The 22,778-nt window shown below is 43.0% G+C and overlaps 1 protein-coding gene across 6 annotated transcripts in view; it reads right to left on the reverse strand.

The window, feature by feature from the left end:
• Positions 1-22,778, reverse strand: part of RYR3 (ryanodine receptor 3) — a 605,205-nt gene that overhangs the window by 105,686 nt on the left and 476,741 nt on the right. For all 6 annotated transcript variants that reach the window (XM_055132600.1, XM_055132599.1, XM_055132596.1 and 3 more), the window contains exons 49-58: positions 22,048-22,138; positions 20,038-20,178; positions 17,699-17,862; positions 14,715-14,793; positions 8,101-8,190; positions 7,001-7,147; positions 6,720-6,782; positions 4,918-4,993; positions 4,670-4,793; positions 150-265 (exon numbers count right to left, since the gene is read on the reverse strand). In XM_055132600.1, coding sequence (XP_054988575.1) covers positions 150-265; positions 4,670-4,793; positions 4,918-4,993; positions 6,720-6,782; positions 7,001-7,147; positions 8,101-8,190; positions 14,715-14,793; positions 17,699-17,862; positions 20,038-20,178; positions 22,048-22,138 — 1,091 coding nt within the window. The remainder of the gene's footprint in view (positions 1-149; positions 266-4,669; positions 4,794-4,917; positions 4,994-6,719; positions 6,783-7,000; positions 7,148-8,100; positions 8,191-14,714; positions 14,794-17,698; positions 17,863-20,037; positions 20,179-22,047; positions 22,139-22,778) is intronic.

Here is a 22,778-nt window from a genome sequence, read left to right on the forward strand (position 1 = left end):
ATGAAAAGCTCACCAAATATTTAAATGAATCACAAAGAACTACAGTATGAAAGGATCATTGTTTGATAAAGGGATATCAAGTGCTTTTTTGGGATTTTATGACTATTAAGAGAAACATTATTTTTGTGATGTCACACAATGATGCTTACCTAAATGAGCAATAAACTCCTGAGCAGAGTCGACGTATTTTAGGATCTTCTTCAAAAATTTATAGGCAAATCTCTTTTCCATGGAAGAAGCATCCAGCTCCAAATCCTTCATTCCTCTAGGTTGAAAAGGGGTGGATAAGAAATGACAGACAGAACAACGGGGCCTCAGAGCTCCAGCAATCCTGCCCACTGACTTGACTATGCAAAGGTGAACGGTTTTTCTGCAGCAGTGAATGGACCATCACTCGACTGTTTTCCTGTATATTTGGAAACTGACTCTGGGCATATACTGACACTGGCGGTATGCACTTGAAAAAGAATTTTCAGAAACTTTTCATCCTTCATGCACTCATTCAACCAATACTGAGGTGGGGGGGGGATAAAGTAGAGATGCCAACAGAAATCCCCGCCCTCATGAAACTTAGATGTTAATTCTAAACTGATCTGAACAACATGTAAAACAACTCTGTGGAATGTTGCAAGTTAGTAAATTGTGTGAAGAAAAATGGAAGTAGGAGGGAAGGGGCCAAGAGTGCTCTAGTGGGGATGAACTGGGGCTCTGCTAGTGCTCAGGGAGGAAGACAGTAGAGTTTGAGGGAGATGAGAAGGGGAGTCGTGTAACATCTGGAGAAAGTGTCTTCTAGGTTTGAAGTGGGCGGTGGTGTAAAGGTCCTGAGACAGGAAAGCCTACGCTGAGCTGAAGGAACATGGTAGAGGCCAGAGTGGATGGAATGACAATGAACAGGCAGGCAAAGGGGTGAATCATTTAAGAACATGTGGGGGAAATCTTAGAAGATTTTTTTGATTGAATATCTGTGAGATAGACCATTACAAAGCTGTTCATATTTGGGTTTCAGTCATACAATGATCCAGCACCCATCCCTCCACCAGTGTACATTTCCCACCAATATCACTGTTTCCCCACCATCATCCTCCAACCACTCACCTCCTACCCCCAGCCTCCATCTATGGGAGGCACTTTTCTTCTTGCTCTCTCTCTCCTTTTCCTTTCATGCATTATGGTTTGCAATACAGGTGCTAAGAGGTCATGGTGTTTGTTAAGGGCATTCGATATTTTTTTGGGGACAGCAAGGCTGGAGTAGCTTTCAATTGCATGGCAGCTTTGGGGTGTGGATTTGACTTCCCAGGCTTCTGGATGTACAGGGAGGTGTGTGTGTAGTGGGGAGATAGCCCATCCCGACCCAGAGAAAGCCTGGAGATTTCAGTCACAAAACCTGCATACCAGAATTTTCAGCAGATTATATCTGGGTGAGGCCATCCTGAGACGGTGGAGTTGGGCCGGGGGTATGGTGGCGATTTTGAATTGTGGAAGCAAGTGGCTGCTGGGGACTCTGCTTGGGCTGGCACAGGGCAACCCGCCCCCCACCTCCAATTTACCCATCTGTTCAGTCATGCACAGGTCTGTGCTTAACTGTGGCTTTTGGTCTCTGTCAAGATTTATTGGTCTCTGAAGCAAGGCTGGTAGCAGAGCTTACAGGGTGGCACTGGAGTTGGTTTGTGGCAGTGACTGCCAGTGCTTCCACGAGTATTGGGAAGTGGAGGGAGGTAGCGCACCCCAAGTCTGGAAAAGTCTAGAGATTTCAGACACAAAACCTACATACTAGAATTTTCAGCAGATTATATCTTGGTGCGGTCTGTCCTGAGACAGTGGAGTTAGGCTAGGGGTATGGTGGTGATTTTGGGTTGTGGAAGCAAGTGGCTGCTAGGGGCTCTGTTTGGGCAGGCCCACTGGGAATCTTTTAAAGGTGAAACTGTCCCCTTTTCCTCAAGGAGAGGATGTGAGCTGGGAAAAAGAGACACGATTTTTGTCTTTGAACACCTGGAGGACAGGCTGTCTTAGAGTGGTGTGGAAATTGAGAAAGGGGCAGGGTATGGTGTGGACAGCTGGGCATGAGCTCTTGGAGACCGGGTTTCCCTTTTCTTATCTGTGCATCCAGGTGCCTGCCTGAAAACTAGCAGGAGGAAAGGTGTTTACAAAATGCATATTTCTCTCCCCTTCTCCCCACCATCCTTTTTAGTTATAGTAAAGAGAAATCCTTCATCTCCAAAAGTTATCAGTAAATCACAGTAAGCACTCATCTTCCTGTTAAGAGCAGGGTTTGAGGGGGCTGGAGTGATAGTACAGTGGGAAGGGCATTTGCCTTGCACATGGCCAACCTGGGTTCGATTCCCAGCATCCCATATGGTCCCCTGAGCACTGCCAGGAGTAATTCCCGAGTGCAGAGCCAGGAGTAACCCCTGTGCATTGCCAGGTGTGACCCCATCCCCCCCCAAAAAAGAGAACAGGGTTAGAATCTGTGAGATTCTTTCTCAAAAGCTTCTCTGGACACTAACTCCTGCTGACTAACCTTTTTGACTCCACAATATAGCAGATAGTATTGTTGCTTTTTCATATGAAAGATAATAGAAATATTTGTATAGATTTTTTAATTTGAGTTTTTGCCAATTAGGGCTAATTTTTTTAGGACTCTAGAATGAAGAAACAGCTTATGGCTCAGCAAACATTTCTTTTGAATAGATACATCAGAAGAGACTTGTTTTTTTTAATTTCACAAAGGGCTCAGCAAACAGGATCCTACATATTTGAACCGCTAGAAGACAGGTTCAGTCTGTAAGCATCCAGAGCACTTACTCAATAATTCTTACAAACAGGAGTCTGAAAAAAATCTTAGGCTCCTCCAGTCTCCCTAAGTGGGGTTTCAATCCTTTTTTTTTTTGTGACACAAGATAATGTTTTTATTTTATTTATTTTTTTTACTTAAAAAATTTTTTTAAATTTTATTGAGTCACCATGAGATAGTTACGAGCTTTTATGTTTGGGTTACAATCTCACAATGATCAAATATCCATCCCTCCACCAGTGCACATTCCCCACCACCAATATCGCGGGTATACCCCCCTTTCCCACCCTCCCCCTGCCTCCATGGCAGACAATATTCCCCATACTCTCTCTCTACTTTTGGGCATTATAGCTTGCAACACAGACACTGAGAGTTCATCATGTTTGGTCCATTATCTACTTTTGGCATGCATCTCCCATCCCAACTGGTTCCTCCAGCCATCATTTTCTTAGTGATCCCTTCTCTATTCCATCTGTCTTCTCCCCTCTGCTCATGAAGCAAGCTTCCAGCTATGGGGCAGTCCTCCTGGCCCTTGTATCTACTGTCCTTGGGTGTCAGCCTCATGTGATCTTATTTTATACTCCACAAATGAGTGCAGTCCCTCTATGTCTGTCCCTTTCTTTCTGACTTATCTCACTTAGCACGATACTCTCCATGTTTATCCATTTATAAGCAAATTTCATGACTTCATCTCTCCTAACAGCTGCATAGTATTCCATTGTGTAGATGTACCAAAGTTTCTTTAACCAGTCATCTGTTTTAGGGCACTAAGGTTGTTTCCATATTTTGGCTATTGTGAACAGTGCTGCAATGAATATATAGGTACAGATATCATTTCTACTGTGCTCTTTTGCATCCTCAGGATGGGTTTCAATCCTTGCAAGAACTGGTTCCTTTTGTTCAAAGTCTGCTAATGTCAGTTATGGTTATCATATATATTACATTATCATCAGTAATAATAATGATTATAACTATTATTAAGGTTATTGGTTTGAGTAAATATCATATAAACAAGATGAAAGTGGGATTAGAACAGTTGACTCTAAGCTAAGCTACATATTTTGCAAAGACCTATGATGGCCAGTCTTCAAAGGCCAACTTTTGAATTTGGTAAAGACAGACATGTGTAAAAGATGGTGGAGGGGAAAGACTGAGAATTCTCACTGCTCTTTTTTCTTTTTTGGGGCCTATTCCTGGTGTGGTGCTTTGGAACTACTCTCATGGCATTCCAGGGGCTCTGTGGTGTTGGGGATTAACCCTTGGGTCCCGCATTCAAAGCATATGTGCCTGCCCTTTAAGCCAGCTTCCTGGCCCTGTCACCACTCTTTTAAAAATGTTTTGAGGTTGTCTTGTATTACAACTCGATTTATAACTTCAATTGGTCAAATACCTATAGGGAAAGTATAAGGTCTGTAAATGAGTATACATAAATGTTTTAAATAGAAAACAAACATATAAGATATCTGTATACAATATGACATAATTTTCATTGTTTTAAAAGACCGACATCAGGGCTAGAGAGAAAATACAGCAAGTAGGGCACTTGTCTTTCATGTGGCCAACCCAGGTTTGATCCTTATCAGTACATATCACCCCTTGAGCCCCATCAGGAGTGACCCCTGAGCACAGAGGCCAGGAGTAAGCCTTGAGCACTGCCAGGTATGGCCTCTAAAAAAAGAAAAAAAATACTGAGGACAACCAGTTTGGTTGGTGTCAGAAAAGAGAGCTTCTGTTTCCAAAATTAATATGTTGTTTTAAAAGACTATTACTCTGAAATATTTTGGAGGCAGATGATGAAATGCCTGGAGAGATGAGACCACAAGGCCACCCACTCCCCCACCCCCACCCAATCTCACCTGGATGGTGACAGTGACTCACCTAGAAACTGTGATGCCATTCACCTGGAGGAATTTGAATAGGTCCTGTGCCTTCTCTCGATCTCTGAACTTTTCTTTGGCTGTCAAGGTGTCGTAGGGCACTAAAAGAGGGTGACTGCCACCACCTGGAGTCCACATAGTGAGAGATGATGGAGTATTTGGCAATTTGTAGTTCTGGCAAAACAGCTGTGTGTCATGTCCATCCCTCCCCCTCTCCACTACTGAGCTCACCTTCTCCAGGAGACTCACCTTTGCTCTCCAGCTCCAGTTTCTTCTTCTTGGCCCAGATATTATGGTAGTTCTCGGCCACGACTTCCACCATGCCCTGTGGCCCACCAAAGAGAGGAGAGGCCGAGAAAAATCAAACAAGAAAAATGGGGTCTTTATCTGCCTGGCTGTTTCAGGGATCCCTGGTAACAGCACTGGCAAAGGATAATGGTGCATGGGGGAGCATCTTCCCAGATAAATTAGTTTGTGCTTATGCACCTCATTAGTTTGACATCTTCCCATACACACAGAAAACATTTTTGAATTCTGCCCTTCCTTTGTAACCTATTTCCTTGGCAGTAGGAGGCATTTAGGACAAACACATTTTCATTCAAGACTGCATTCTGGCAGCAACTCTAAGCCACAGAGGCATAGGTATGACTGACATAGGTGGTTCAAAAACGGGGTGCGGTCTGAGAGGCTAGGGACACCAAGAGCCTTCAGCTTGAACTACTACTAAAAATAACAACATCCTGGAGAAAAACACTGAAAGTAAGATTTCTCAAATCGAATTCATCCACATAAGGCTGATAAATCACTCGCCTGGAATGAAGGGTGGGCTTTGGAAAGGAACTTTCTTAAAGGCTTAAGAGGGCTAGTCTGAGGGACTGTGCCAACAAAAGAAAGGTTGAGGCCAGCAGGAGAAAAAACTGTGTGACATTTGGGGTCGAGTGGCTCTGAGTCAGCATGTGTACCTCCACGGGGAACTTGAATGAGTCCACTACTGGAAGTCCAAGGGCTATGGGCTATTTTACAGATTCTCTTCTAGGAGCTACAGTTAAACCAGCTCTTCACTACTTCTGTTTGGGGTAATTCTTTTTGCTTTGAGTCATTGCCTATTAGGTTATCCCTGGAAATAGTGTCAAGTCTCACCTTCTTGGATGTCTGGTTAAATCTGCTGGGATTTTTCCTGTGGCCTCTGCCTGATCAGTTTTGTTATGTATTTTTTTAAATAATTCTGTAAAATTATAAGTTTAGGTAGCATGCCTATAATAGTATTAACTTTTGCGGTTTATGTATTTATATAAATTATATATAAAATTTGGGACTGGAGCGATAGCACAGTGGGTAGGGCGTTTGCCTTGCATGCGGCCGACCCGGGTTTGATTCCTCCATCCCTCTCAGAAAGACTGCACAGGAGAGCCTGGCAAGCTACCCGTGGCGTATTTGATATGCCAGAAACAGTAACAACAAGTCTCACAATGGAGATGTTACTGGTGCCTGCTCGAGCAAATCGATGAACAACTGGACAGTAGTGCTACAGTGCTATATATAAAATTTATATATAGTTGCTGTTCCTCACCACCACCAAAGTGTTCAAGGCCCCCATCACTGTCCCTATGTTACTCCAGTTCACCTTTTCCTCCCCTGCCCCACTGCTTGGTAATCTGAGTTTTGTAATCTAGGCCAAGGCTTTCTCATTGTTTGATACTGTCTATTGTTTTGTTTTTCTGTAGACCTAGATATGTGAGATAATCCAGTACTTTCTGTCTACCTCTGGCTTTTCCTGCCCTCCACCCTGTTTAACATGATACCCCCCAGTTCCATCCATGGTGCAGCAAACTGCAAGTTTTCATCTTTTTTTTATAGTTGCATAATACCCCATTGTGTGTATATATAAACCACAACTTCTTGATCCATTCAACTCTTGTTGGACATTTTGGGTTGCTTTCTATTTTAATGGTTTTGTATTCTAGACATTCTGGCCTTTCCTCCTTGACTCTCTTTAAAAAAACATTCGGAGGGTAATAAAGTTCTGAGATTCTGATAGTATCAGCACTGACCTGGAGCTCTCTGGACAGCACAACATTGGAAAGGTCCAGGGGAACAGGGCTATAGCTGTTGCCCTAAGAAAACAAAGGCAGAATTATTGGGTTGCAACTATTTTCCTTATTTTTTTTTATCAATACTCCTATTTCAGGCGCCAAAGTTGTGTACAAACAAGTCTCCAATGTTTGCTGTTGGTGGTCCTTTTCGTTTTGATACAACCACTGTGAGGAAGCTTTTCCAGGTTCTTCTTGGGGTCTGCTGGCTCGATACAGGCATCTGGCTGTGACAGTCATACCTGGCTGGCCTGGGACATGCTTCGAAGCTTCTCGTTTTCCCGCTGTTGAACCAAGGCTTCTCCTTCTTTAGTTCTCTCAACAGTCCACCCCACAGCCAACATGGTTTTCAGGGACTCTCTGGCAGGCCAGCGGTAGATTTCCTTTTCCTGGGGAAGGACATTTGAGAAGAATTTAGAGTATGTCCCAGCTCTCCAACAAAACTGTCTGTGAAGAGGGACCCTAACGTAGACTAAGTGTTAATTGGCTGCAGTCTCCTCTCAGTAGGTCAAATTACCCTTTGTAGCATCTGAGCCAAGAATAGAGCCATACTTTCATCTCATTTTTAAGTACAAGATCCCCCAGTGTCCTGTACATAGTGGGAATATACTAGACATTAGCCATAGTTTGTGGATAATAAGGAGCAGACTTACCATGAGGAGAGTGATTTCTTATGTTTTACTAGTTGTATAAGATGAGACATTGTCAAAATGCATCTGCACAAAATGATCGACTGAGCTGTGTAAAGAGGATTTCTTAGGTATCAAGCTATACACAATTTTACAAATGGGCAACAAGCATACAGAGATACACAGGCCTGCCTTTGCTACATGTGTGATACTAAGCCTGAAGCTTACAAGGAACTCTTACCAACAGCAAGGAATTCAAGTTGGAAGTGAACCAAATTTCTTAATAAAAGATAGAATTTCAAGAGACAGGGCAAATATTTCCCTGGGGATTCTCTCTATTCCCTTTATCCTCCATGCCTGGAAATTATTTTTACCTAAATTGTATCCAGCAATGTATAGCCCCAACACAACTATCTAATCAAGCACTTCCTAGTTGAGTTGCAAATGAATCATAAATGCATGTTGGCCCAGTCTCTGTGGGCTGACTTCTCATTCCAGTGGAGGTTCAGAGCAAAAGAACAGAACAGAATGGAAGACAGGGATCTTGGAAACTTGTGTGGGGCCAGCTTCGGAGAGGGGTTCCTAAAAGTGCTCAGCAACAGTTGTAAGGCTCTTGAGAGGAATGTGCCCTAAATGTCTCTGACCATCTGATACAGCCTTTAGGAAGAAAAATGAGTAGGGAGACCTGGTGATGCCAGATTCCCAGTTCTCACCTTCTCTGTTAATGTCTTGAAAGGTCTTATCAGGGGGTGGGTCCTCACATTTTCATCCAGGGAAATTCCATATTTCCATCCATTCTGGCTCTGTAGAAAGAGTTTCGGTTAAAATCTCCCTGGCATCCAAATAGCTTCACTCTGCACCCAAGTCTCAGCTTCTTTTTTTTACAGGACAAATGAGATAATGGAATGTGACAGAGTCTGGAAATACCCCTTCAGAAATGTCTAATTGATCCCCTAAGTTGGCTAAATCCTCTGCCCTCTGAATCTTGAACTCTGTTCTGTGTTCTTTCCTGTTTCATTGCTGTCCTTTCCATTTACCTGCTTGTGCTTCAGGCCAACTTAAAGCTGAAGGGTGTCTCGAAAGAACCTAGGAACAAGCTTTTCAGGTCAATGTGCCATATTCACAGGCAAGACGAAAAGTCAAGGCTGAGGCATGTGAGGATGGATTCATCGCCCATGCACAGAGGGGCTGATATGGTTTGCACCCTTCACTGCCAACCCCATAGCAACATTTGCAGTTATGCATGTCTACTATTCAATATGCCAAAAACAGTAACAACAAGTCTCACAATGGAGATGTTGCTGGTGCCCGCTCGAGTAAATTGATGAACAACAGGACTACAGTGCTACTATTATCATAGAGGTTTAGGAATTTCAAGTCATTTGACAAATATTGATTGAACAACTTCTATAATAGGTGTCACTGGCCCAGGTACCATAGATAGAAATAAGTATTCTTGATTTTCATATCCTTATGGCCCAAAGACAACTGGCTTCTTTTTCTCAATCTCATCTCTGCCTACTAGTTAGTCTAATTCATATATAGAAGCACACTGCTTATGTTTAGCAAGTTCTCTCTGTTCTTAAGAACAAATTTTCCACTGGCAGGGTCTAAACAAGACGACTGATCCATAAATGGACTAATCTCAAATTACCAAATAGCTGGGTATCTCCAACCCAAATATTGGTCATTATTTCCAAACCTACTCAAAATCTACTTGGCCACAGGAGCCTTTCTCATACCTCAAAGCTGCCACCATGCCTCTCTCTCTGGCAGGACCCTACCACCTCAGGACTGAGTTCCATGGAGAACACATTCTGCTGAAAACTTTGGGCACATGGGTCTTTAAGGCTGAAACTCCAGGCCTTCTCTGATCAGGATGGGTGATAACCCCCATCTCTCCATATCTGTGGAAGGCTCAGCAGTCACACCATGTCCCAGTCCCACCACCACTGTTGCTATGTAAGTTCATCTACTGACCTTGCTCTAGAGACTCATAAATAAATCTCCAAAGAGATCAACTAGCCACAAAAATTTCTCAGACACCCATCCCTAGGTGAGAACTCCAGGATGATCTCAGAGGGGATGGGCCAGCTGCCACCCAAATAAAGTCCTGGCCATACTCTTACACCTCAAAGTCATTGCCTGCCTTTAGCTGAACTACCTAGTTAAATATCCTGTATTTTCGAAGTGATATCTCCAAATGCTACAATGCTGACATCCCAGTAGCGGCACACCATATTTGATGAGATATAATTTTAACTTAACAATCATCCTATAATTAACTAGCATTTGAAACTATAAACACAGAAAAATCAACATTTAACTCCCTTTACAAACCATACTCTAATCTTAGCACAGAACCTTACCCTGTGCTATCCTTGATTCTAGTATAAGCCCAAAACTGCCAATTAGCCTAATTTTAACAATCATGCTGTTAAATTGCATTTTAAACTTTAAACACAGGTCAAATATAATACCTAATTCTTAAACTACTATCAACCCTAACCATAACATAATCCTAATACTAATTCTGACTGAATCCTAGGCATAAACCTACTGATTAGTCAAAATTAACAACTGCCTAATAAATTAATTTTTAACTTTGAACATAGAAAAACTAACACTTAACCTGTACACAAACCCTAATCCTAGCCCTCATCCTAATCCTAACCCTAAAATGATGAATTAGCCCAAATTTAACTGTCACCTATACTTTCATTTTTATGTTTAAACAAAGCCAAACCTAATATCTCTCCTCCATTATTAATACTAATACTAACCTAACACTAATTCTAACTTATACTATCCCTGATCCTAGCCTAGTCCTCAAACTATGAATTAGCCAATATTTGATAATCACCCAATACTTAACTTGGATTTTTAATTTTGAAAATAGCAAAACCCACACCTAACCCCTATACAGTTCTTAACTTTAACCCTAATCCTAACCCTGATTTATACTAACCCTAACCTATTCTAATTTAGGCTAATAACCTTTAAAATACCCATTAGCATAAACTTAACAATCATTACATGCATCATATTTAAAAAAAATTTAATGTAGCACGATCTAAACCCTAAATCAATCACAATATTTAATCCTAAATCCTTTTCTAACTATACTTTTAACTCTAATATACATTAACCTTACCTAGCCAGGTCCTATACCTACAAATTTGCCTAAATTTAACAATTGCTCTCTATCTTGATTTTGAAGGTTGAACGCAGACAAATGTAAACCTGAATCCTTTTGAAAAACTAACCTGAACCTTAACTCCAATAGTTAAGGTCTACCCTAATCCTACATTAACGTTACCCTAGCCTAGGACTAACCTACCAAGTAGCCTGTCTAACAATCATCCTAAACGTAACTGATTTCTAACCTTGAACATAGCCCAATATAAACACTAACTCAATTGCAAAACCTAACGTAACCCCAATTCCAGCCCTAACTCTAAGCCTACCTTAACCGAAGCCTAAATTTAACAAATTACCCTATATATAACACTGATCTTAAATGTTGAATGTAGTCAAACCTAAACCTATTTAAATACCTAACTCTAATCCTAACTTCAATGCTAACCCTACCCCTAACACCAACCCTCCATTAACTTTACCCTAGCTAGGCTGAAAGCTACCAATTAACCTAAACATAACATTAGCTCTCTATATATCATTAATATTTTAAAAAACTGAATCACTGGGAGATACAGTTACAAAGCTGTTCATGATCAGGTTTCAGTCATACTATGTTCCAACACCCATCCCTCCACCAGTGTACAAGTGTACATTTCCCACCACCAATGTCCAATCTGCCTTCGCTTCTCCCCAGATCCCAAATCTGCTTCTATGGCAGGTTTGTGTTCTCTCTCTCTCTCTCTCTCTCTCTCTCTCTCTCTCTCTCTCTCTTTCTCTTTTTCTCTCCCCTCCCCCTCTTGGGCATTATGGTTTGCAATACAGGGACACTGAGAGGTTATCATGGTTGTTCCTTTACCTACTTTCAGCAATAACATTGATTTGTCACTTTAGACATAGTCACATCTAAACCCTAAGCCTAACGCCAAACATAACCATAACACTATGTTAACCTTATGCTAGCCTAGGCCTAAATACCAATTAGTATAAACTTAAGTAGCACGACCATTTTTCCAAATGGCCCTTCCATTTGGGTATCCTCTAAAACTCATTGCATGACACCAACATATACTCCCTTCCATACTCAGGAATAGGGAGTCTTGACACTTTTGTTTCTTCATTCTCTCATCTGTGCTCCACATCCCAGATGGATTAATCTTCTCTCTCCCAACCTCAGGTGCACCATCATCTCCCACCTTGCTTACTGCAATCACTACTTATCTCCCTGCTTAGTTCACTTCTCCATAGCCTCTATGTTCTATACCACTGTTGGGTAATATTTATAATTCATCCTAGCCAGGAACTGTACTAAATTAAAATTTCCTAACTCTCAGCTGCCAACTTTTTTTTCTTTTAATTTTATTGAATCACCGTGAGATAGTTACAAGCTTTCATGTTTGGGTTACAATCACAAAATAATCAAATACCCATCCCTCCACCAGTGCACATTCCCTACCACCAATATTCCTGGTATACCCCCTCTTTCCCACCCTCCCCCTATCTCCATGGCAGACAATATTCCCCATACTCTCTCTCTACTTTTGGGCATTATGGCTTGCAACACAGACACTGAGAGGTCATCATGTTTGGTCCATTATCTACTTTTGGCATGCATCTCCCATCCCGACTGATTTCTCCAGCCATCATTTTCTTAGTGATCCCTTCTCTATAACTTCTGCCTTCTCCCCTCCGCTCATGAAGCAGGCTTCCAGCTATGGGGCAGTCCTCCTGGCCCTTGTATCTACTGTCCTTGGGTGTCAGCCTCATGTGATGTTATTCTGTACTCCACATATGAGTGCAGTCCTTCTATGTCTGTCCCTCTCTTTCTGACTCATTTCACTTAGCATGATACTCTCCATGTCTATTTTTTATAAGCAAATTTCATGCCTTCATCTCTCTTAATATCAACTGCCAACTTGATAATTTTTTTCTAGTCTTTAAAGTTACAGAGAAGATCTTATTGACTTATCTAGAAGCATCTCTTGCCCTCTTTCTCTGCTCTGCTCTGCTCCATGATCCTGCCATCTTGACTCTAATTCCTTAAAGCCAAGTCTTCCTTGCTTCCCTTGGTCTGGATCTATTGTTCTAATAGCATTCAATGTACACTTTCTTGAGCTCAAACAACTACCAATCCTGGACCTCATATCATAGGTGTCAATGGCTTGAGGAAGCACTGGATTAGAGACTCCTCTGGGAGTTCATGTATATCCCAGCACTAAGCAATCTTTGCCTCAGTGGATGGTTTAAGGGTATTTTTTCCTTGTAGTTTCACAAGATACAGGTTGTAGAATACATGTGAAAAATGTTCTTCTCTGCATTATGAAATCAAGATCACAAAAACAATGGTAAACACTTTGTTTTTGCAAATATGAAGTTTATAGATTTATCGTGCAGAAAATCTAGTTTATATCTAGAAGCAAACAACTGTTGTAAACATAAATATATAAAAATGTTACAAAATAGTACAAAAAAAAACAAGGGGCTTAGTAAACCTAAATCTGAGAAATCTTGGGAAGAGATGTCCTAGAAAATCACTTGAGGGGCGTGAAGGATGTTTTGGTGAAAGGTGCGCACATGTGTGTGCTCATACAGAGGAAGGCTTCAGGTATCTGGGGTTTGCATGTATGCACGTGTGTGTGTGTGTGTGTGAACATGAAGAGCACAGGGTGCAGTTAGAGATTGGGCAGAGGTGGCAGAGGGCAAATTAGGAATACTGTACTAAGGATTCTGGCCTCTACATTAAAAATTGAAACTATGAAAGATTTATAGTTTCAGGAGGAGGGGCATAGCTGGAGAACAGTGGTAGCATGAGACCATATTTGCATACCCAAACTATTACTCGCTGCAGTGTGAAGAGCAGATGAGAGGATCTGCACGTGGACAGACTAGTGAGGAGGTTATCACAATCATCTGGGCAGAACAAGATGGTAGCTTGGACTGAGGCCACAGCATGGGTAGAGAGAGAACTATTCAAATTCAAGAGAGACAAGGTCAAATCCATGATAGACTGCTCATTTCTCTGGATTGCTGGAGGTGTCCTTTCCTCCTAATGTCCTAACCTGGCCCAACGGGCACAGGTAAAGAGTGCTGAGAAAATGCAGATGCTTTTGAGTCAGCAACAACCCTGGAGCTAACTCCAGAAGACTCCCTGCCTGATCAACACAGCCTGACAAGGACACAGGTGCACTCTTTTAGTTATGTGTGGTCATGCCTGCTTTCACACTGTCATAGTAGGGAGGTCTAGCTGCAAGTGAGACTTCCTGACCTGCAAAGACTACTACTGTAGTTCACTCGTTGGTCCTTTATAGAGAAGTGTGGCTAATTCCTATTTCAGTTGTTGTAACATGGGGCATTCTCAGCCCCTGGAGAGTTATGATGCTTGTGCTCACTGGCCCCAAGCAGTGATGCATGAAATAAGGACTGAACCAGCATTCAAGGCATCCCCTATCCAGGTGCGTCAGTGCAGGTGGATCTCAGTGGCTTTGCTGTGGGAACTGGTCCACCATTACGTTGGACAAGCTGCAGCTGAGCAATGGCCCAATCCTTAACTGGCTGCTCAATCCTGGAGTGGAATCCTGGATGTCTTTGGCACATTCCTCCCACTTTGCCTGCCAGCATTAAAGGGCTGACAGAGCAATTAAACTTATTAAGCAGCCTGACCTCATGTGGTGAGGAATTTTAAACACCAGATGGACGGGTTTATTCATAAGGGAGTGTCTGGAAGTTCTACTGCTGTCTGCCATAGGAAGACAAGGGTCCTCCCTAGAATAAAATTCAGCTCCTGGCAAAATGCAAGGAAAATGTTTTCACTTTAATTTTCTCTTTCACAGTGCTATTTATCCAAGAAAAAAATTAATCAATGCCTCCCACTTGGTATTAAGCATTTATGCTGAATGCATAGAAGACTGGGTTTGGGAAAAGACTCCAGGAAATGTAATGTTAAGAAGTTAATATTCCCAGAATCAATCATTTTCTTAAGAAATAAAAAAAAATCAGCCCCAGCAGCTGTTGTTCCCTCATTCTCCGACCTCCACCAACTCTGGAAAATTGCTGCTCAGAAGTAATGAATGCTCTTGGCATGGCAAGTCTGTCACTTAGACAAATCAGGCACATTTCCAGAACTGGAACCTTTAATGTTCTTGAGCTGTTTTTCTCCCCTGACAACTGTCTATTGGACGATAATCCCTACCTTGTCGCAGGCCCATTTATCATGTGAATGCTCAGCATACTTGGTGACGATGTACTCCAGTTTTTCAGGCAAGGAGAAACTGTGAAACAAGGGGAAACAGTTATAACCTTGACAAATGCTTCACCCAGAGTGTTGAAGATATGACCATAACCAACAATCAGGCATCAGAAGTGGGATCTGATCAACCAGCTAGCCCTGGGGCTGAAGTTGGAGTCCAGAATGGGCAGCCTGAGTGAAAGGAACAGCTAGATCCCAGACACTCGCCCTGCAGAGCAGGTCTCTGTGGCAGTGATGGCTTCTTCCCTGATTCCTGCTCTGGGTTTCCCAGGCTCCTGGGCTAGAACTTCCCAGGGCAGATAGCAACAGCTCTTCATCCAAAGCACTGGGATGGCCTCTCAGAACTTCCATCTGGGAGGGCCATAAATCACTGTCACCGTCACTGTCCCGTTGCACATAGATTTATTCGAGCGGGCACCAGTAACGTCTCTCATTGTTAGACTTATTGTTACTGTTTTTGGCATATCCAATATGCCACGGGTAGCTTGCCAGGCTCTGCTGTGTGGGCACGATACTCTAAGTAGCTTGCTGGGCCCTCCGAGAGGAGCGGAGGAATCGAACACAGGTCAACTGTGTGAAAGGCGAATGCCCTACCGCTGTGCTATCATACAAAGTTGTGGTTGTCTACCCTTGAGGCTTGGTTACTTGAGTTGAAATACGGCACAAGTGAAAGCAGTGTAGACCCCTCTTACATTGGTAGCCCAGAAGCTCTTGTCTCTTCTGTGGGTAACAATGTCTCTGGGTTCCACTAAAGGAATATATCTTCTTGCATTGTTTGCAGTCTTGCTGACAACGATCATCTGATGGGACCAACTAGATTCCCTCTCCCTGGAATGTTGGGTGAGACCAGGGTGGCAACCTTTTCAGGTGATGCCTTCAATGGAACCTCCCTGAAGATCATTCATTTGGTGACTCTGCCTTGGCTTTTGATGTTAGTGACACCTGGCAAGATCTTAACTAGATGTTGACAGCTACTCTGTGTTCTTGTAATGAGGTTCTTTTCTGTGTATGAGAGCAAGTTTGCTCCACCATCAAAATGATTCAAAGGATCAATCTGATATCAGAGGTAGAATTGAAGAAGTCATAACTCTGACAAGTAGCTTGGAGCCACTTGCCATTAGCACAGAATGCTAGAGTATAGCACTGTTTCACAATGCTGATCAAAGCACCCAGTTGTAACTCCAATAATCATCCTTTAGCACTACAATTGCAAAGGCCAGTGTACTTCTAAGTCAACACCAGCTTGATGGCACACCTCTTACAGCTTCCTTAAAAAGTGTAAGGGCCCCAAAACACGTAGCAGAAATGACATCTGCATCTCTATGTTCATTGCAACACAATTCACAATAGCCAAAATCTGGAAACAACCCAAGTGCCCAAGAACAAACAACTGGATAAAGAAACTATGGCACAACTGCACAATAGAATACTATACAGCTGTTAGGAGAAATGAAATAATGAAATTTTCCTATAAATGGATGGACATAGAGAGTATCATGCTGAGTGAAATGAGTCAGAGGTAGAGGGACAGACATAGAATGACTGCACTTATTTGTGAGATATGAAAAAAAACCAGTATGAGACTAATAACCAAGGACAGTAGAAACAAGGGCCAGGAAGATTGGTTCATGGGTGGAAGCTTGCCACAAGTGGTGGTGCGGGGAGAGAGGGCAGAAGAACAGAGTATTCAGAGTAGGTAAAGAGACAAACATGATAACATTTCAGTACCTGTAGTGAAAACAATAATGCAGAGAGAAAGAGAGAGAGAGAGTGAGAAGAAAAATACCTACCATAGAGGCAGGCTGGGATGGGAGGTGGGTAGGAAGAGAAACTGGGGAAACTGGGGACATTGGTGGTGGGAAATGTACACTTGTGAAGGGACTGGTGTTGGAACATTGTATGGTTGAAATTCAATCATGAACAACTTTGTAACTGTGTATCTCATGGTGATTCAATAAGTTTCTTTTTAAAAATTAGAGAAAATAACGAGGAAAAAACTTTGACTTGTTTTACAATATCTCTGATCAAGGGTGTCTGATGGAATGTGTATTTAATTTTCCCAAAGATGAATTTTGTACAGCAAAGCTAAATATCTCTGGGTATGCAGGTTAGGCCTCTCATTTGAGATTTACTGCTGCAAAGCACATGTCTAGGGGAATCACTGAAGATGCCTTACTTCTTCTTTTTACTCTAAAGGGGTTTGAGAACTCTCAAATAAAAATGAACCTGGGATGAAGACCCCATGACCCATGGTAGATAATCAGACCTGGGGCAGGACTGCCACCGGAGCATACCTGGACCCTGGCCTGAGCAGTTCCAAGGAGGACTGCTGAGGAATCAGAAGGAAAGACTGAGGCACTAGTGTGGGTTGATTCCAAAGTTCCATCATCCCTTCCCATAGCAAAGAGCAGGTCCAGCCTCCAATTAGCACCTGTGCTGTTCTGCCTTCATACCCGACTCCCTACCCAAGCTCAGCTGAGTTTACTTATTGCAGTTGTTTTGATGTATGATGCTATTAGAACTGTATAGGTGCAATTCACAAAAAGCAAGGATTTTGTCAAAAAACTCGTTAATAAACTAATTGTATCATTTATTAAGGTAGTTCCTGCAGTGGCCCAGACAAAATATATATACATACACATATCTGTATGTAATATATTTTGGTGTAACTGTTAGAAATAAATGAACTCCACCATTCAGAAAAATATCAATAATGATGTGGTATATAATATGAAATGGATGGATTAAACCTTCAAGAGTTGAGGACAAAATCAGTGTCTGATGCAACTGGCAGTGACATGAGGAGATAACAATGAGGAAGAGAGGAAGAGTGTGGGCAGGAAAGGATTTAATTTCTTGCTGCCTTCGGAAGGAAAGACACTGACCACACAAACCATAGAACCAACTAAAGACAATTAGAGACTCACTTCATGGTGTTGATAGGTTTGGGGTCAAAGTTGCCTTCTGCATCCACTGAGACCTGTTTTTCCAATGTGGCTGAGATTCTGGTGTCTAAATAATCTGGTGGCAAGGCCCCAGCTATGGCACTGAGACAAGGCAGGGCCATTCGGAAAAGATCCGGGTCATATTTCTGTGAGGGAAAGTATAGAGCTTGTTAGTACACATGTTCCAGGCAGAACAGTTCACCAATGCTAGAAAAATCAGAATGTCTGTCTTTGTCCAGGGAAATGAAAAGGAGAAACAGATAAGCCTATTTTTTTCTTTTTGGGTCACATCCGGCAATGCTCAGGGGTACTCCTGGCTCATACACTCAGGAATTACCCCTGGCGGTGCTCAGGGGACCATATGGGATGCTGGGATTCGAACCTGGGTCAGCCATGTGCAAGGCAAACGCCCTACCCTCTGTGCTATCACTCCAGCCCCAGATGAGCCTATTTTTATAAAACTTTCTGGTAGATACTAGAGGATGAAGGGACAATCTATAAACTCTTCAGTCACCATTTGCTTGAAGGGAATAAAAGTCTGAAATCAAGGTTTAATTCAGTATCTCCCAGGGCTGGGGAGATGGCTCAATGGCTGGAACACGTGCTTTCAATTCCTGGCAATGTAAGATGCCCTGAGTATTATAGGATATGACTCAAAAAAACCAATAAACAAACCAGTATCTCCTAAAGAGTTAATTTCAAGACATAACTTTATAGGGGCCACATCCAGTGGTGTTGGAGTCCCAGGACCAGCAAGGTTTTGAGATAATGGGCAGGTGAGGCTGAGAATTGAACTCAGGGTCTTGCACAGGCTAGGCACATGCTCTATCACTTGAGCTATTGTCCTAGCCCTCCAAGCTAGGAATGTCTGCTAACTGGTCTGCCATAGATGGTTATAAGAACTGATACAACCTGTGAATGGAGAGAGCATTTGAAGCTTTGCCACTACCCTCAATACTGATAGGGAACATATGTTGATAGCATCTGCAGAATGCATAATATCACAGTCATTCTTCTGAGCCCTGTGAGGAAGGAATTTTGGTCAAATAACATGGGATTAGGAAAAGCTTTAGATTGACTTATACAGTGATCTCTATGGTGGACTGATACAGGGATTGAATACCCTTCTATATCCAGGTAGTATGGTTCTAGGGTCCTCCCACCCCCACCCTAGGTAACCCACTCTGCAGCTCAGCTGCTCAATTTTTTTTATACAAATACAATGCAATCTAGGCACATCCTCCTGTATACTTCAAATCACATGTAGCTTAGCCATACTGTACCAAACAAAACACAAAAGCTGTAAGAGTTGTCATATTGTAGTATTTAGAGAATAATAAGAAAAAAGCCCAAACACACTCAGTACAGACACAGCAATCCTGTGTTTCATACTATATCACACGGATTTTTCACCCAGTTAGTTGAATTTGAGGATGTGTAAGAATTTGATGATAGGGAGAGAACTTACTTAGAGAAAAGGCATCCAGGAATAGGGAAAATTCAAGTGTGGGTTGGTGCAATAGTATAATCCGTAAGGTCTTGAACATAGCCTTGAACATGGTCAACTCATGTTTGATTCCTGGCACCCCCTATGGTCCCCCCAAGCCCAACAGGAGTGATCCCTGATTACAGAGTCAGAATTAACTCCTGAGCACTGCCAGGTGTGGCCCCAAAACAAAAAAAGAAAAGAAAGGAAAAGAAAATTCAAGTGCAGGTGAACAACAAACACATTTCACACTTCGCTAAGAAAATCCAACTTGCTCACTTTTTGACTTGAATGCCGGTGGTCTCAAAAGTCTAAATAAATGGGTGAACGGAAGTGGAGGCATCTGCAGATTGGTGCTGTATCGCAATCCACCTGTCCCCACTGAGACTAGGGACTGAGAACTTCAGTTTCTTCTCAGCCTCCTATTCAGCAAGGTCATGAGGAAACGCTCCAAGAATGGAGTAAGGTCGACAAATCCCGTCAGCCCACCTCAGAGCAGAGGTCAGGGCTTCCCCCATAGGCTTGACTCTAACAGGAGCCAACAAAGTCAGGGGGAAATCACTAAGGATGGTGGGCACAGGCCACCTACATGGAAGCCAGGGCACATCTTGGTGAGTGACTCTGACTGTCACTCTCCTGCACATGAGCTTCATGCATCTGGGCAAGAAGTTACTCAGCTGTTCTGACATCCCTCGCCCGGAAGTAGGGGGTAGCGCTGTTCCGATTTCAGACTAGGGCTAAAGAGGAAGGTGATAGATGTGAGAAGTACTGAGGAAAGGCTGAACAGAGCTGAACTGTTCTCAGTTGTAAGGGGCCAGGGAAGCAGCACCATTACCTTATGGGAGAGGGAGTCAAAAATCCCCCAGAAGAGCTTCTCCGTCAGGTGCAGCTCCTCCTCCACAGCGAGACCGTAGCTCCCCCATCCTGAAGGCAGACAGTAATACTTCCAGCACTGCTCATAGTGATTTGTCAGAAGCTGGGTGGTTGAGAACAGGATTGTACCGGGGGTCGGGGAGAGAAGGCCCACAGGTGTCCACAGCATGCGAGGAGGAGGAAGAGGAGGAAGAGGAGGAGGAGGAGGAGGAGGAGGAAAGAGCAAGCTCGTCAGGAGAACGAAGCCAATATTTGCAACAGGAGGGCCCCTGAGGGGAAGCCCTCCCACACCACACGCCACGGGGGAAAGGTGGGCGCTCACAGGAGCTCGGCCCAGCTGAACCTGTCTGCTTGATTAGTCACGCCTCCTACTGTGCCCCTCAGCCGCTGGCAGTCCAGGCTAAGGAGCTTCAGCCCAGTGGAACCTGCATGACTGATTATTCACGCTTCCTACTGGGCAGAGAGAGAGACTTTCTGTGAGAAAGACTTCCTGTGACAAAAGTAGTCCCTGAAAGTAGTCCTCCAAAAATAGTCACTGTGTGCCACTCTAGCCTGCCCGAGGCAGGAAGAATTTCTTCTGAGACCTTTGCTTATTCTGAGATTGATGCCAGTCTGGTTAGGAGATGGCGGGGAGCACACAGCAGGTCTGAGGGCTTTGTCTATACCAGTGGTTTTCAAGACCAGTCCACAGACCGGTGCTGGTCTGAAGGGATAACAAGATTGCGAGCACTGGTCTGCCACCTGGGTTAAAATTGCTGACTGGTGGACCAGCGTGCCTGTCTGAGTGTGTGGAACGGTTGAGGAACTCTGATCTACACTAACTACTATATGGAATCTTGACTTTGAGCCTCTAACGGCACAGACATCATATTGCACTTCCATGTTCGGCCAGTAGAGGGCAAGAGAAAACTGCCAATGGTCCCATAGGAGCCACAGTCCTAAGAAAAATCTCAGCTGCCTTGGAGAGGTGAAAGTGAGTATGTTGGATGCATCAGTGACGCCTCTCCCGGAGCCAGAATCCAGCTAACGGCATAGGCCTGCTGAGAAAGCATCGCCAAGTTGTGCAAACTGGCTTTCAGCGCAAGTACCTTTCACGATTAAAACTGGGACTCAGGGTTGGAAAGAATGAGTCCGTGGAGGGCTGTGGAATCTCTCATATCAGCCAAACTGTTTGCAGCCTGGCATTGGAGAAAGAGGACTGAACTAAGGGCTCCCGGGAATTCTGTAATTCCAGCAAAGTGCTTCTGAAATCCTTGCTTAGACTATTTCTGAAAAGAAGGAAAAGTGCTGTTAAAATCATTAGGTAAGAACTGTCAGGCATGGCTGGCTGAAGATGACACTTCTGAAGATGAAATGTGGCAGGTGGCTCCAAGGTAAAAGAGAGAACATGACCCCTGGTGTGGGCGGCTGATCCAGGCTCAGGGCCTTCCAGGGCTCATGATAAAATGTGTGTGATTTCTTAGAAAAATCAGGAATAGGCCAAAAATGGAGTAAAGGAATGGGAGTGGGAGCCTGAAATCTTTTCATGAAGAAAGCAGAATAAGAAAAAAAAGCTAAAAAGAGGATCTGTTAAAGGAGGGGAAAAAAACAAGCAGTAATAAATAGAAGAGATCATTTCATTTTGATTTTAAATGAAAACTCAAAGGGCCTCTAATACTCTCTTAGATAGAAAACATTCTGAAAAAAGTAAGCACCGGCCCCCCCCCCCCCCCCAAGTTCTCTTACTTGTCTCTGCTAAATAACATGTAGCCAGTGGAAAGCAATTAAAGGAAATTGAAGCAATTAGTGAATATGCTGCCTTCCACTTAGATACCCAAGGAAAGATCTGATTTTGTTGGTTGTATAGTCACCCTCAACTTAAAGGAATGAAACTCCTTAATGTGTATTTTGCTCCCTGGGGTGTGAAGAGGTCATATTTTATAAATCGAATTTCCTGTGCCAGAGTCTGCATTTCTGTATTAAGGGAGTTTACCTTCAGAGGCATTTTGCAGTATTCATTGAGCTGTGGGACATCAAAAACAAGACGTCGCAGGAGCTGTTGTAACATGGAAGGTCTCAAGTGGCTGTGGGGTGGAATGAGAAAATCAAGGACAAATTACAAAAGAGAATAAATGAAGAAGAACAACATCATAGCCATATGGTAGAATGAATCCTCAAAGCAATTAAAAAAGTGCAAGATCCTGGGAAACCACGCAGTTAATAAAACACTTTATAAAAACCGAGGATAATCTAAATACAGAAAGAGGTATACTTGTGGCTGATCAACTGAAATACCTATGGATGAAATTCCAGTCACCATGTAACAAGCAGTTCAAGGGACTATCCACATGTAAATTATATTTGCTGCTGGTGGGTAAAAGATACACAACAGAACTAAACGATGGTGTATTTCTAAGGACTGAAGTCTCCTTGGACTCAGACTGAAGCCAGAGTTGACCAGCTGCAGACGTGGTATCTGAGGCCACCTACTGGTGTGATGTGAAGAGCACATTAAGGTCCTTTGAGTTACTGTGTAGCCCGTGAAATACTCATTACTAGACTAATTTCTTTGAGTTACGGCTTTGAGTTACGTTCTCAAAACACCCTTTCCAGAGACAAATACAGTAACAAATTAGAAAACTACCAGAGCAAATAACTTTGGTTATTTGTTGTTTGTAGATTCTTGATAGAGAAGGAGAGATGAGTAACACTGATTTAGCTTCT

This window comes from Sorex araneus, chromosome 3 (genome assembly GCF_027595985.1).
Source record: "Sorex araneus isolate mSorAra2 chromosome 3, mSorAra2.pri, whole genome shotgun sequence".
Lineage (NCBI taxonomy): Eukaryota > Metazoa > Chordata > Mammalia > Eulipotyphla > Soricidae > Sorex > Sorex araneus.